A 13,898-nucleotide genomic window follows, 5' to 3' on the forward strand; every position below is an offset into this window, starting at 1 on the left:
CTTTGTTTGTACTCTGGACCGACAGCCACGGGAAGGACCTGGGAAAAGGTGTGATGCTCCATGGTGGGGACCATGCCCTGCATGAGGGGTTGTGTTTGAGCTGAACCCCTTTTGTCTCCCCACTGCATTTCAGCAGGGGGTGGAGGGGTGGAAATGACATTTCATTCCTCTCGGTGAGTGTGTGCGTGCCTGTGCCGAGCCCGCTGACCCCCCTGAAAATTGAAATAATGATAATGCGCGTCTCCTGACTGCATCAAAGTATCAGCACATCAAAAGCCAGGAGGCATGAAATGCAAATGATAAAGTGAAAGCAGATGGATTGTGCATGATCGCCTGATGCCCAATGAATTTTAAAAGATGCTGGTTCACATGGGGAGAGGGGCTGAAATAAACACGTTATCCCTGCAATTTTTTTTTTTTTTTGTTCTTGCTGCTCACTCCTGACAATATTTTTTCACACTTCAACGAGCAGCCACTCCATCTCCCTCCCTCCCTTCCCTCTCTTTCTCTCCCTCTCTCTCTGTCGCTGTCTACCTCACACACGTCTCGGGTCATGTCGCCGCAGCTCCGGTGGAAATAATAAGATATAAACCACGAGGTTGTTATTTGCATAGAAATAGCATGGAGCCCCAGGCAGCATGGGAGAAGGACACAGAGATCATTTGTCTAAAATTTTAATGAAAACTTTTGCTGAGGCAGAGATTTTTATTTTTTTTAAACTTCCCCTGCCTCCCTCTTCTTCCACCCCTGAACCTTCCTCTTCCTCCTCCCTCAACTCCCTTCCCTCGTCATAACCTGAGCATGGGGTGGTTTCATACATGGCGTGCTCTGCCCTGCACAAACACCTTCATTTCCATGGGTTTTCTTTTTAATAGAAGTAAGACTGAAGAGCCCAGTGCTCCCAGTTCTTGCCTTGCTTATGTGGTTCAACCTTCCATGGCTACATTCCATTTTAGTCCTCCCAAGGATGTTCCCGAGTCTGTTGCTGACCTATTTTTAATCAGTTTGCTCCTCCCTGTCTTTTGTCTTTAAAAGAAATCCCGTCTTTGAGCTGTTGTGTTAATGGAAACAAACAGTGGCTTTCAGTCAGGTTTTCCCTGCAGATATGTGTTCTAGGCTTTTCTTAAGGGAAGAGGTTTAGCAGAGATTTTCAGGAGTTGTTGGATACACAACAGTTTGTTGTGTAGATGTTCAGGCTGGAAGCTCAGACAGTTCATTCTGTGAGTGGTGATGAAGAGCTGTCCCACACACTGCACAACAGGATGTCTAAAATGGTCATTCCTTCTGGAGGTGATGGGAATTCTCAGCAGCAGCAGATTGTTCTTTTTCCTTTCCCTCCTGTTTAGCTTTATTTTCCCCCAAACCCTCCAGTCCTGACTTGCCTCAATGATGCATCAGGCCCTCAGCCTGTGCTGGCCCCATGGCTCCCACTGGTTTATCCAGAACATACAAGGATGATCTGGATAAATCCCACTTGGAGTCTGTGTCCATGCAGGGAAAGGGGCAGTGAAGATGAGGGGTCAGAAACCACCAAAATATGAAACATTCATAGCGTAGTTCATCACTTTGTGTTTCATTTCCCAGCCTGCAACCAACCACATGCCTGGTGGTGAGCTGACATTTTTGACCAGGTCAAAAGGACCTAAAAGTTCCCTGCTTGGTCATGAAACCTCAGTTTAGCTGCATTTGCAATGTGTTGTGAGCTCATCAGTTGGAAAGGACCTGCCAGCAGCGGTGTGCTGGCAGTTTGGGTAACCCCGTCCTCAGGATTTCTTCCTGAGGAAGTTTTTGCCTTTGGAATTATCTTAATTTAATGATGTGTCTGCTTGTATAAGCTGTTCTAGGCCTGGAATTGCTCAGGAGCCAGTTTTCCAGGGGAGCAATGCACTGTTTCTGGCACTGTGCATTGGGATTATTTTTGGAGGGAGGAAACATTCCTAAAGAGCACCTTTAAGAGGGTGTCAATGAGGTGAACTGGTCAGTGCAAACTCAATGACCTGCTAATATGTAAATATGTAAGAATCTTCTCACCCTGGTCCCAGCACTTGTCCAGTGACCTTTCCTGAGCACATCTTTCATGGCTGCAGACCCTGCTGGTGCGTGGTGGAGATATTGACATGATGGGTGCCATGCCATGTCAGGACAGCGTAGTGTAGGTGTCAATCACCTGAGGATGGACAGTCCCTGAGGACTTGTTGATACAACAGACCATAATTGCTGCAAGATGATTTTGACAATCTGCATTTAAACCCCAACAACCCCTTTGCACAAGGCCAGAAAAGAATATCTTTGTATTTTAAATTCAGTTCTGACTCTCAAAGCAGAGCTGGGATCAGCATGGCTGATTTGGGGAGATTTATCATAGAACCATAAAATCCCAGAAGGTTTGGGTTGAAAGGGACCTTAAAATTAATCTCTTCCCATGTCCTACCATAGGCAGGGACACCCTCCACTAGACCAGCTTGCTCCAAGGCCTGTCCAACCTGGCCTTGAACACTTCCAGGGATGGGGCAGCCACAGCTTCTCTGGGCAACCTGTGTCAGGACCTCACCACCCTCACAGGGAAGAACTTCTTTGCAATATCCCATCCAACCCTGCCCTCTGTCAGTGTGAAGCTGTTCCCCCTTGTCCTGGCACTCCAGGCCCTTGTAAATAGTCTCTCCCCATCTTTCTTGGGCTCCCTTCAGTTATGGGGAAACCACAATTAGATTACTCTGAAGCTTCTCTTCTCCAGGTTGACCTATTCCAATTCTCTCAGCCAAAATGCCAGTTTTCCCAGCCTGGATCAGTCTCAGTTCATCAATATTTGGCAATAGGAAGAGAGCAGAATTCATTTCTTTTCCTGCCAGTGAGAGGCTTTGGCTGCTTTGGGGTGTTCTGGTTGGTGGCACTCCTGGTGACACAAAGGTCCTTGCTCTGTGTAGAGCAATGGATGTGTGCAGGTGGATGTGAGCAGGATGGATGTGAGCAGGATGAATGCCTGGACTTCAGACAAACAACCACCAACCTCCATTTCTACCTTTTCTTTTTAATTGCCTTTCTTTAAGTGGTGATATTTGTGTATTGTTCCCATTAGAGACAATTTACGTTCCAGGCTTGGCATTATCAGTCCCTTGGTGTTTGCTTAGGGAAGAAAGTCTAATAGATTTCTGTTGACTTTTTTTATTCTCCCTCCTTCTATCATTTTTAATACAGATCTTGATCAGTTTATCTGTGTGGAGGGGGGCTGTGTGTGTATTTATTCCTGCTAAAGAGGAGCTGAGCTTTGTGGCCCATATTCTGTCCAACTCTCTTCCCAGGGAAACTCCTATATATTCCAAATGCTACATATATTTACTGCAACCAGGACTAATCCCAGACCCTGGTGATCCTGCAGGGTATGTTGTTACTGGAGCATTAACTCTGGTTCCACTGGAGCTGAACTTTGCAAACATATCCCAGAATAACTGGTCCTGACCACCTCTCTTGGGGTGTCACCAGGAGGGTGTTGGGGTGACCTGCTGGGGGGTCTTTTCTGCAGTGGATATGGAGCAATTACCCGGAATTCTGAACACATGATGAGAACTAGAGGAACAGCATTGGAGAATTGTCACATTTCTCACAATTAAGCCTAAAGCCACACTGAAAAATGAACAGTTTCACTGTCCTGGTGAAAGAGGTCCCTGCACTGCAGGCTGTGCCCTGGGGGTCTCTGAATAACAGGGTGCAGTTGGAGTCCAGAAGCTGACCAAGATCTCTAAGTTGGAGACCACCATTAATATTGTTTATGGGGTTCATGTCCAGATTAGGGAACCCCTGACTGAGACAGGTGGGATTTATGGGTGTTTGCACCATGTAGAATAGGGGCTGTAATTTTAGTTTGCAAAGTATATTGAGTCCTTTTGATTTACCACTGACTGATGGAGTGACCTTGAGCAAAACATGCCATCTCCCTACGCCAGGAGGGGAGAGCAGGGCAGGAAGGTTTTGACAAGACATTTTTCATTTGAAAATGCCAGTTCACTGAAACTGGAACTCTTCAGGAAAAAAGTATCAGTTTGGATGAATTTCTTATTTGGGATTTTTTTGGTTGAATGAAAAGTTGTTTGTTTTTTATTTCCTAACTTACTCTTCTTCCCAAATTATTTTTTATTTCTAATACCTACAACAAATATTTCAGAGGTCAGAAGCAACCATCGGATACTAGTTCAGATCTCAAGGTTGCAAAATTGTATTTTCTGTTGCAATTCAGAAATTTTCCAAGATCCTCATCAATTAACATAAGATGGAGAAACCTTCCTACCAATAATATGTTGTGCTGCCAGCTGCAAACAGAGAGAATGTCTCTCCTGTCTGTGACCAGCTGTGGAGCCCTGATCCCTCTGTATCCATGAGGAGCGTTGGGATCTCCAGGCAGGAGTGTGCAGAAAGGAGCTGCAATTCCATGTCCACCTGGATGCCTCTTCCCCTGCTCCCGCCGAGGTGAAGTGCAATTGCTTTTTTTGCCCTTCCCACTCTGATATCACCAAATTAAAGCAGGGAAAGACTCCACCAGCAAGGCCTGCCTCTGGATTTGCAGTCAGGAGCCATCCCCAATAACCATCAGGCTGTCAGCTCCCCCCACCTCCCACCTCCCCCATCACTCACCAAAGGGAAAAAAGAGCCGGAGCCACAGCTTGAAATATATCATGCAATAGTGTATCATGAATTTCTTGTGAATCACATTGGTGAAGCAGGTTTATTTATTTCCAAGACTCTAAATCAATACAAAGTAGGTCTCTTAGTTCTGAAGCTGGGATGGAGTGGGAAAAAATGAGCCCATTGTACTCTTAAAACTTTGGGGAAAGGAGATGACAGCTATATAATTCCATTTACCAGGCACTAGGGGCTTTAATGTGAAGGTGACAGGGAGCTCTTTGTGCATTTAGAGCACCATATCTTCTAAATAAAAGATCTGTAGACTTGATAGTGGAGTATAGCTCTGACTTTAATAATCTCCAAGCATTAGACCGAGCCAATCTGTTCCCAAGTCAGAAGGGTCCCCCACTGAACGCTCGTAAATTAGAAGTGCAGGGACTGCACAGATTCCTGGATTAGGAATGCAGGAAGGGCCGTGTGTCTCCAGGCAGAGAGGAGCTATCTGTGCTCCCACTGCCTTGCAGAGAGCTGGATTCAGGAAGGGATCTGTGCTGGAGCATCCCACCTCAGCTTTGCTCTGCTTTTCCCTGTTCCTGCTGTTTTCCCCTCTAATGACACGATCCGTGTGGGGGAAGAGCCGAGTGCTGGAAATGAGCACTGAGATCTGGTGAGGCTTGACTGCACATAATAGCAGTCAGGTTTGAAGTTCCTACATTGTGTTCCTACATTTTTTCTGATGAGACATTCATTCCCATCATTTCTGCCTGTTTATGAAAAATAGGCTATTTATAGGACATGCATGTGCCTCTTCTGCTTCGCGTTCCTGGCAGATGATATAAATTGTGGGATGGGAATTGGAATTATTGAAATTATTCGGATAAAAATCTGGCACTTATATTTGATATAAACACATGATATGCTCAGAATAATAACAGCACTTATGTTGCATAATGATTCCCATTCAAGCCCTCTGCTGTCATTTTTTTAGCTCCTTCATCCTGGATGAAACAGATGAGCCAACCCAGCCCTTGGCCAGCCCAGCTTTGCAGGGAATGTCCCAACTCACCAGCAGTTCAGATTCTCAAAGGAGAAAGCAGCTGGTCAGGATAGGTTGGAGTGCCAGAAAATTATTACTATGCACATGAAATGTCTATAAACCTGTTGAGAACTGTATTTTGGAGGCTGAAAAGGCTGCTAAAATCCTGGCTCTGCTCTATATGTTCCAAAAGATCTGAAATAACAAGAAATGTGGTTTCTTAATGGGTTTTTGGAGGATGAGAAGAACTAAGTTTTAGCAATACTGCCTGGGTATTTTGGAATATTTTTTAACTCTTCTCACAGGGAACAAAGGAAACGGCCTCAAGCTGTCTCAGAGCAGGTTCAGGTTGGACATCTGGAGGAATTTCTTCATGGAGAGGGTGGTCAGGAATTGGAAGGAGCTGCCCAGGGTGGTGGTGGAGTCCCCACCCCGGGAGGTGTTTAAGGAATGACTGGACGTGGCACTCAGTGCTCTGGGCTGGGTGACAGGATGGTGATCAGGCACAGGTTGGACTTGACCCTGGAGGGATTTTCCAACCTCAGTGATTCTGTGATTCTGTGCAGTGCATGGTAGCAAAGATAGCATTGATGGGATGAGAGGAAACAGCCTCAAATTGTGCCAGGAAAGGTTTAGATTGGGTATTAGGATAAATTTAATCACAGATAGGGTTGTCAAGCTCTGGAACAGGCTGCCCAGGACAGTGGTGGAGTCAGCATCCCTGGAAGAGTTCAAAAAACACGTGGGTGTTACACCTGGGGATGTGGTTTAGTGTTGAACATGGGGGTGGTCTAAGCTGACAGTTGGACTTGGTGATCTGAGAGGCCCTTTTGAACTTTTATGATTCTGTGATATCTGGAAAATGGGGTGTGTCCCTGCAATCATGAGCTGAGCTTTTGCACTGGCAGTTCAGCACCAGCATTCCTTGCTGCCCACGGCCTGATGTCCCATCCTTTGTGGACACAGAGCAGGAGGACACGTGGTGTCCTGTGTATCCCATTAAATGGCTGCTTTCTGTGCTCTGGAAAGTCTGTCTTCAGGAGTCTCCACTCAGGACTTCTCCAGTGGGTTCCCATTTACCCTTGGCTGCTTTCTTGTGGAAACATTTACACAGCAATATGCATTGCACCGTTTAAGATTGTTAATTGGAGATTGAATTACTTGTCAGCCTTTAAAAATGGAGCCCTGTGAGGCGGTGTGGGGGGTTGGCAGGGCCGAGGGGATGAGCGATCACGCTCATTTTTCCCGAGCCGGGTGCTCCCTGTCCCTGAGCTGCCTGCTCCTTCCATGGGCTAAGCCTCTGCTTCCTGCTCCAGCCGGCAGCTCCGTGTGGGAAATGAGCTGGCAGGATCTCTGTCTCCCTGAGAAGATGGAACAGCACATATGTGGAAGCAGATTGGGGTTCCAGCATCCCTGGAAAACATCTTTTGTGGCCTTCCAGTACCTCAAGGGAGCCTACAAGAAAGATGGAGAGGGACTTTTTGCAAGAGCCTGGACTGACAGGACAAGGGGGAATGGCTTCACGTTGCCCAAAGGCAGGGCTAGGTAGGATATTGGGGAGAAATTCTTCCCAGTGAGTGTGATCAGGCCCTGGCACAGGATGCCCAGAGAAGCTGTGGCAGCCCCATCCCTGAAAGTGTCCAAGGCCAGGCTGGATGGGGCTTGGAGCAACGTGGGCTAGTGGAAGGTGTCCCTGCCCATGGCAGGGCAGTTGGAATGAGGTGAGCTTCGAAGTCCCTTCCCACCCAGACCATTGTGGGATTCCATGATTTTTTTGACCTCCCTGAGTGCCCAGTACCTGCCCTGGGGATGGAGCATCTCGTTCTGCATTTGGGCTGTGCCCCCTTCCCTGCTCCCTCTCGCTACCCACGCGGGGCTCTCCTGTGTACATCCATGTCACAAACACTCCTCAGCACAGCCTTCTGTGGAGCTGGGGACCTGCTGTCTCTGCTGACAGCCCTGACAGGTAAATACAGCCCTGGCTCTGCCGTGCAGGGGGTTTTCACGTGCACAGTCCTGCACTCCTCTGGAATGGCTGCAGCACTTGGGAGAAGGAGCTGCATATTTATCTTGATCTCCAAAAAGGGATTTAAAGGCAAGAGCAGGCGGTATATTAGGCTGTTTCATTGCCTGTCAGCAGTGCTAAACCTGAGCTGTCTACAGTGTCTCCAGATAAGCAGTAGCAGAGCCCCATTTTGCATGTACATACGTTTGCATTAGTTCAGAGAGGAGGAGTTAAAACCCTCTTTATTTTTATTTTCCTCTGTGGAAAGCATTTAGCTAGGCTTGTGCCTGGCACCTGGAGGCCTGGGCTTTCCTTATCCTTGAACCTAAATCTATGCTGCTGTCTTTTCTACCACAGCTTTGCATGGCACTTATTTTGTTAGAGGAAGATCAGGGTGTTTGAGCTCAGAAGGGAGACCCAGGAACATTCCAGTGCTGAACCACTGTGCTTACATTTTATTCTACATTTTTGGGACTAGTTGTGTAACTTCTGTGCCTCGGTTTCTTCTGTACATAAACCTTGACTGACATCTGCCTGCTCTTCTCTCTCCAAAATGAGCTGTGCTGGGTGTTTGGTGGGGGAGGCCAGGCTGTTTGTGTGTGTTTGAGGGGTTTTTTAAGATCCAAATGAAGCAGGTGTGTAATGTCCTCTGTCTGTTAGAAAGACTCAACCCATAAAAATAACAAACGGCGTGTATTTGCTGGAATGTCAAAGTTATGAGTTTATTTTGTAATGATGTGCTCCTGCCTTCATGAGGTAAACTGGCCGTGGCAGAGGTGTTATTAGTAATATGGAGTCAGTGGAGCAGAAAGCCGAGTGACCGAGAGATCAGTGTATCAGTCAGGGAGAGGGCAAATGGGAAGAGACAGCAGGAGAATGAGAAAAGAGCCGCGGTGCCCAGGCTCAGATTAGAGATGGAGCTGTGCAAGAGAATGAGAAGCCACAGCCTTGTTCTGTCCAGCCTCTTGAAGCAGCTGCTGGGGCTTTGTCTGCTGCATCCACCTGTTTTTTAACCCGAACCCCTACCCTGCCAGTTGTCTTGGAGCAATTTGGAATTAGTGAGTTGAACTGGGCTCAGCACCCAGAGGTTTGGTCATATATTGGCTCTGTTGCTTCTTGGGGAAAAGCAAGGGGTAAAACTGCCCCCTGCCTCAGTTTCCCTACTTCTATCATTCCCCTTGAGGGTAGTAGAATCCCAGTATGGTTTGGGTTGGAAGGAATCCTAAAGATCTGGTTTCAACCCCCTGCCATGGGCAGGGGCACTTTCCACTATCCCAGGTTTCTCCAGCGTGGCCTTGGACTCTTCCAGGGAGGTGCAGCCACAGCTTCTGTGGGCAACATGTGCCAGGGCCTGACCACCCTCACAGGGAAGAATTTCTTCCCAATATCTGAATGTAACCCTTCTCTCTATTTGCTAAGGATCACTATCCATTCTGATCACTAGAAACTGGTGTCCATAATCTCTTACCTGGACACAGGGCTTGGGAAGGTCTGTTGTGAGCAGTTTGCTCCATCCTTTTCATGCTCAAGTGATCATGAGACGCTGCAGGAATGTGTTTGTGTGTCTGTCCTTAGCCAACACCTCACTGATGGTTTTCCCATTTTCCTTTCACAAGGTGCTTGGTCGGGAGGTTTACACCTCCAACAACCAGCTGGGCGGGATCCAGATCATGCACAACAACGGGGTGACACATGACACCGTCTGTGATGACTTTGAAGGAGTCTACATCATCCTGCAGTGGCTTTCCTACATGCCAAAGGTAATTTCTGGCTCTGCAGAGGTTCAAGGTGTCACTACCTCTTTGTTTTTATGGTGTCCAACAAGGTGGATTAGGCTGGTGGTTGAGGCTGTTGAGTGTTATGGAATTAAGTAAATAAAGTAGGTTTTGTCTTAAAATGCTGCAGGAATATGGGGCAGCCTAGAACTGCCTGGGGTACCTTCACATCACCCCCCTGGCTGCTGCCCACTGGACTTCCTGCCAGCAGTGGGTTGTCTCTGACTAAAATGACTCGAAAAGTGCCCTCTGAGGCAATAATTTACAGTTGATGTTTACATGTGAGCTGCTCTGCAGGCTGGAAGGGAAGGGAACAACACCAACACACAGGTGACCTTCCTGTGGCAAAGAGGGCACGGAATGAGGCAGGAGCCCTGGTCACCTGTCAAGGATTAAATTGCAACCCCTCTCTGGTCTGGCTGGGCCAGAAGTTCAGGAGCAAGTGAAGTACAGTGTGTGCCAGAGGATGCCAAAGGCAGCTTTGAGAGGGGATGGAGCACCTTGGAAGTCTCTTCAGGTGTTGACAAGGCTCTGGGATCCCACTGGTCTCCGGGGTGTGCAATGGGGGGATGAGAAACCTGACCACGTCCTTTGGAGCTGGGGTTTGGTTTGGGAGACTCACTTCCTTCAGTATTTTTCTTTTTCCCTTAGAATGTATACAGCCCTGTGCCTATCCTCAAAGCCAAGGATCCTATAGACAGACCCATTGACTTTGTGCCCACCAAGGCTCCCTACGATCCTCGCTGGATGCTGGCTGGGCGCCCCAATCCGAGTACGTCCGTCTGTGTGGCCAGCACGTGCAGCAGCACACCTTCTCTCAATACTGTTTGTCAAGGCTTTATGTCTTCAATCCAAATGTATTTCAGAGTTCATAGAACAATTAGTTCTAAACCATTTGAATATAATTCATAAATATTTATATATAATAATATTTATGAAGAATATCTAAAAATAGGATGTAAATTCCAAGTGCTCGAGGACACCTACAATTACTTTTGTGAGTTATATAGTTCCTTAGAATAGTTGCTTTTATAGATTTTTTAATGATTTAGAGGAAAATCCATACACAAAGGGGCTGTATGGTGAAGGAATCGCAGTATTCCTGCAGATCTTGGGGAATTTTTGTATTGGCACCACTGCAAACCATTGAACCCTCACTGGGGTTGTGCAGCCTGTTTAGGTACAAGCTGCAAACTGAGTGACCATTACTCCTGCTGTTATTAATGAGTTTGGGGGGCTAAAATGAGATTTGTGATAAACTAAGTTTTCTGGTTTTGGATAATATTTTTTCATCATCTCTCAAGTAATTCATCCAGCTGTCTGAGCGCTGCTAACGCCGGCTCCCAAATCGAGTGACTTCAGATTTTAATTTAGTGGAAGCGTTAAGGAAAGCAGATGATTCCCTGTGATAAGTTAAAGCAGATATCTCCTAGGTGAAAAGTTAAAGCCATTTATTAGAGGAGATATTGCCGTGATATTCTTCAAACTGACGCCCGACACGAGGCCAGAATCTAAACGATCAGCTTTGGGCTTGCGATAAAGAGATAATTTTGAAATGGATGGTCACATTTTACAGGGGGGCCACAGAGGCAAGGAATGTAGAACACAGTAATTACAAGTTTGGTCTTGATAAAACACTCTCCATCCTGTTTAAGTCAGCAGAGGTTACCGTGCTTGGATCTCCACTTTTTAATTGGTTTTGGACTTGGATTTGCAGAAGCAGAGGTGCTTGTTCAGATTAAAAAGTTGCTCAGGAACTGTGTGCTGAGGGGTGAAGCTGGGAGGGATTTGGGGGCTTTTTGGGGACTTTTTTGTGGGTTGTTTCTTTTGCTGCGCTTCCCAAAGCCAGTGTAAAGCAAAAGTTGCTCAGGAACTGTGTGCTGAGGGGTGAAGCTGGGAGGGATTTGGGGGCTTTTTGGGGACTTTTTTGTGGGTTGTTTCTTTTGCTGCGCTTCCCAAAGCCAGTGTAAAGCAAGTGCCCCCAGAGTGTTGTGTTTTCTGTGATTGTATCTGAGTTCTAAAGTACCATCAAAATTTTCAGATTTAGTTCCTGAATTTCTTCAACATTCCTTCTTTAAAGGAAAGATCAGGTGGAATGGGGAGAAAAAATGAGAGATAAGTTTTAAAATAGAAATAGGTGTTTTGGAAAACATCTTTAATGACTCTACTGCCTTTTGACAAATGTTTGTAGTCTTGACAAAACCAGTGTTATTTATTTAAAAGCATGGGAAGTCCCTCTGCTACCTGAACCCCATCGTTTAACAATAAATGATGCTTTTGCTGATAAATTGCTGTCTTTATGCAGACTAGGAAATGAAATAAAACATGATGGCTGAAGGCAGACAAATGCTCAGCTGTCTAACGTTCCCTTGTATTGTCATCTATTTTAAAATAAATAAATAAGGAGCCAGTGCCACATTCTCCAGTTGGCATTTTCAAGCAAGCTTCAGTTGCTGCTTTGATATTCTCTTTTCTTTTTTCTCTTCTCTGATATTTCCCTTTTTTTCCTTTTCCTTTAGATCAGAAAGGCCAGTGGCTGAGTGGGTTCTTCGACAAAGATTCGTTCATGGAGATCATGCAGCCCTGGGCACAGACAGTCGTGGTTGGGAGAGCAAGGTGCGTTCTGAGAGCTGTCTTAGACAGCTGTAGAAATCAAGTTTTGGTTATGCTTTGCATGTCTCTAGAACACAACATTTATATGATTATTTATTTATTTATATATATGTATCTATATTTATTTAATGGAAGGTGTCCCTGCCCACAATGGGGGATTGGAACGAGATGATCTTTAAGATTCCTTCCAACCCACACCATTCCATGATATTGTAATTCTATGATTTAAAGGCCAGGGGCTAGAAATCAATGTTCTGGCAAAGCCAGAAGCTCCTCTATCCAGGCCCATGCTCAGTTTCACTTGCAGTTCCTTTCTTCTGACAAATTCCAAGTGGCTTTGGACTCTCACACAGCAGGGATATATAACACAAATGAAACAGACTCCTTTCAAAAGCAGTGGCACTTTGAAAAAAAACCAAATATGAATGTATTCTTCTGGGATTTTTACTGTAAGTGCTGCCAAAACTCATCTCTTGTATGTATGTTTGGAATATGTGTGCTGTTGGCTGTAAATTGTCTTTTATTATTCTATGGCAACTTGTCCAGGGACACACTATAAAACAAGATGTAGCATCTTCATGTGCTGGCCTGATAAAATTTATATGAAGTATTATGGAAAACAGAAGTTGTTTTGAGCTGTTTTCAAGTTCAATAAATAACTGTAATACTTGGATAAAGATGTTCTTTATTAGGTCACATGGGCCCTAATATAGAAGTTATAAGTTACCGATTTAAGACGGCTTCTGCAATTACGGGGTTCCAGCAGACTCTTAATCATAGGGAATGGGAATATTTCCAGCCCCTCAGTGCACATGGGCCTTGTCTCTTCCCTGGCTGTCCGTGTGTCATCCAGCTTGGGGTGGTTGGGGAGGGAGTGTGAGCTCTGCTGGGACTCCGTCCTGGGAGTGTGGAGTTGTCATCAGCAGCACAATGGCTTTTGTGGGAAGGGGTGGTTGGATTCTGGGGGGAGCAGAGCAGAGCTGAGCACCCTCCTTGGTGCCTGCACTCCCTGCCCATCCCTCTGTCTGTGCACCCTTCCCACCTGGCAGCCACCTGCAGCAGAGGGTGTGGGGAGAAGGCAGATGGAAAAACCCAAACATTTTACTCATCACTCACCCCAATGTCTTGGGAGAGGCAGTTTTTGTAAGAAGTGGAGGGCTGGGGTGGGTGAGGCACCAGCACTGCTTGGATGTGCTGCCTGTGGGTGCATTTCATCAATGGAGAGCTGATGGGTGAGAGCAGGGCTTGGGAAGTCTTGTGACCTGGTGGTTATTTTTTGGCTCTGGGGAGACCTTTGAGCCCCTTCCAGTACTTGAAGGGACTGCAGGAAAGCTGGAGAGGGACTTTGGACAAGGGCCTGGAGTGACAGGGTGAGGGAAAATGACCTTAAGACGAAAAGGGTAGATTTAGATTGGATTGTTGTGGAGGAAATTCCTCTCTATGAGGGTGGTCAGGCCCTGGCACAGGTTGCCCAGAAAAGCTGTGGCTGCCCCATCCCTAGAAGTGTCCAAGGCCAGGCTGGATAAACTTGGAGCAACCTGGTCTAATGGAAGTTATTGCTGACCATGGAGGGGGTGAAACTGGGTGATCTTTAAGGTCTCTTCCAACCCAAACCATCCTGTGAGTCTTTGGTTTTTTCATGATCAGGACCATCAGTACCAAAATCTGGGTAGTTGCAGGTGAAGGGCAGTGGAGACCTAGATGTGTCATTCAAAATTTGGGTTTGGTTTATTCTATTTAATTTTTAGTGAGAAATGTGCCCATTTTCAGAACTGAATTTTGCTTTGAGAACTGTGACTTCTCTGACAATTCTTCAGCCACTTGTCTCAACTGTTCCAAAGGCCAGAATGCT

General features: G+C 46.3%; 1 protein-coding gene across 5 annotated transcripts in view; it reads left to right on the forward strand.

The window, feature by feature from the left end:
* Positions 1 to 13,898, forward strand: part of ACACA (acetyl-CoA carboxylase alpha) — a 124,618-nt gene that overhangs the window by 88,597 nt on the left and 22,123 nt on the right. For all 5 annotated transcript variants that reach the window (XM_071574734.1, XM_071574737.1, XM_071574736.1 and 2 more), the window contains 3 exons: positions 9,275 to 9,418; positions 10,085 to 10,205; positions 11,953 to 12,049. In XM_071574734.1, the coding sequence (XP_071430835.1) occupies positions 9,275 to 9,418; positions 10,085 to 10,205; positions 11,953 to 12,049 (362 nt within the window). The remainder of the gene's footprint in view (positions 1 to 9,274; positions 9,419 to 10,084; positions 10,206 to 11,952; positions 12,050 to 13,898) is intronic.

Source organism: Pithys albifrons, chromosome 21 (assembly GCF_047495875.1).
Source record: "Pithys albifrons albifrons isolate INPA30051 chromosome 21, PitAlb_v1, whole genome shotgun sequence".
NCBI lineage: Eukaryota > Metazoa > Chordata > Aves > Passeriformes > Thamnophilidae > Pithys > Pithys albifrons.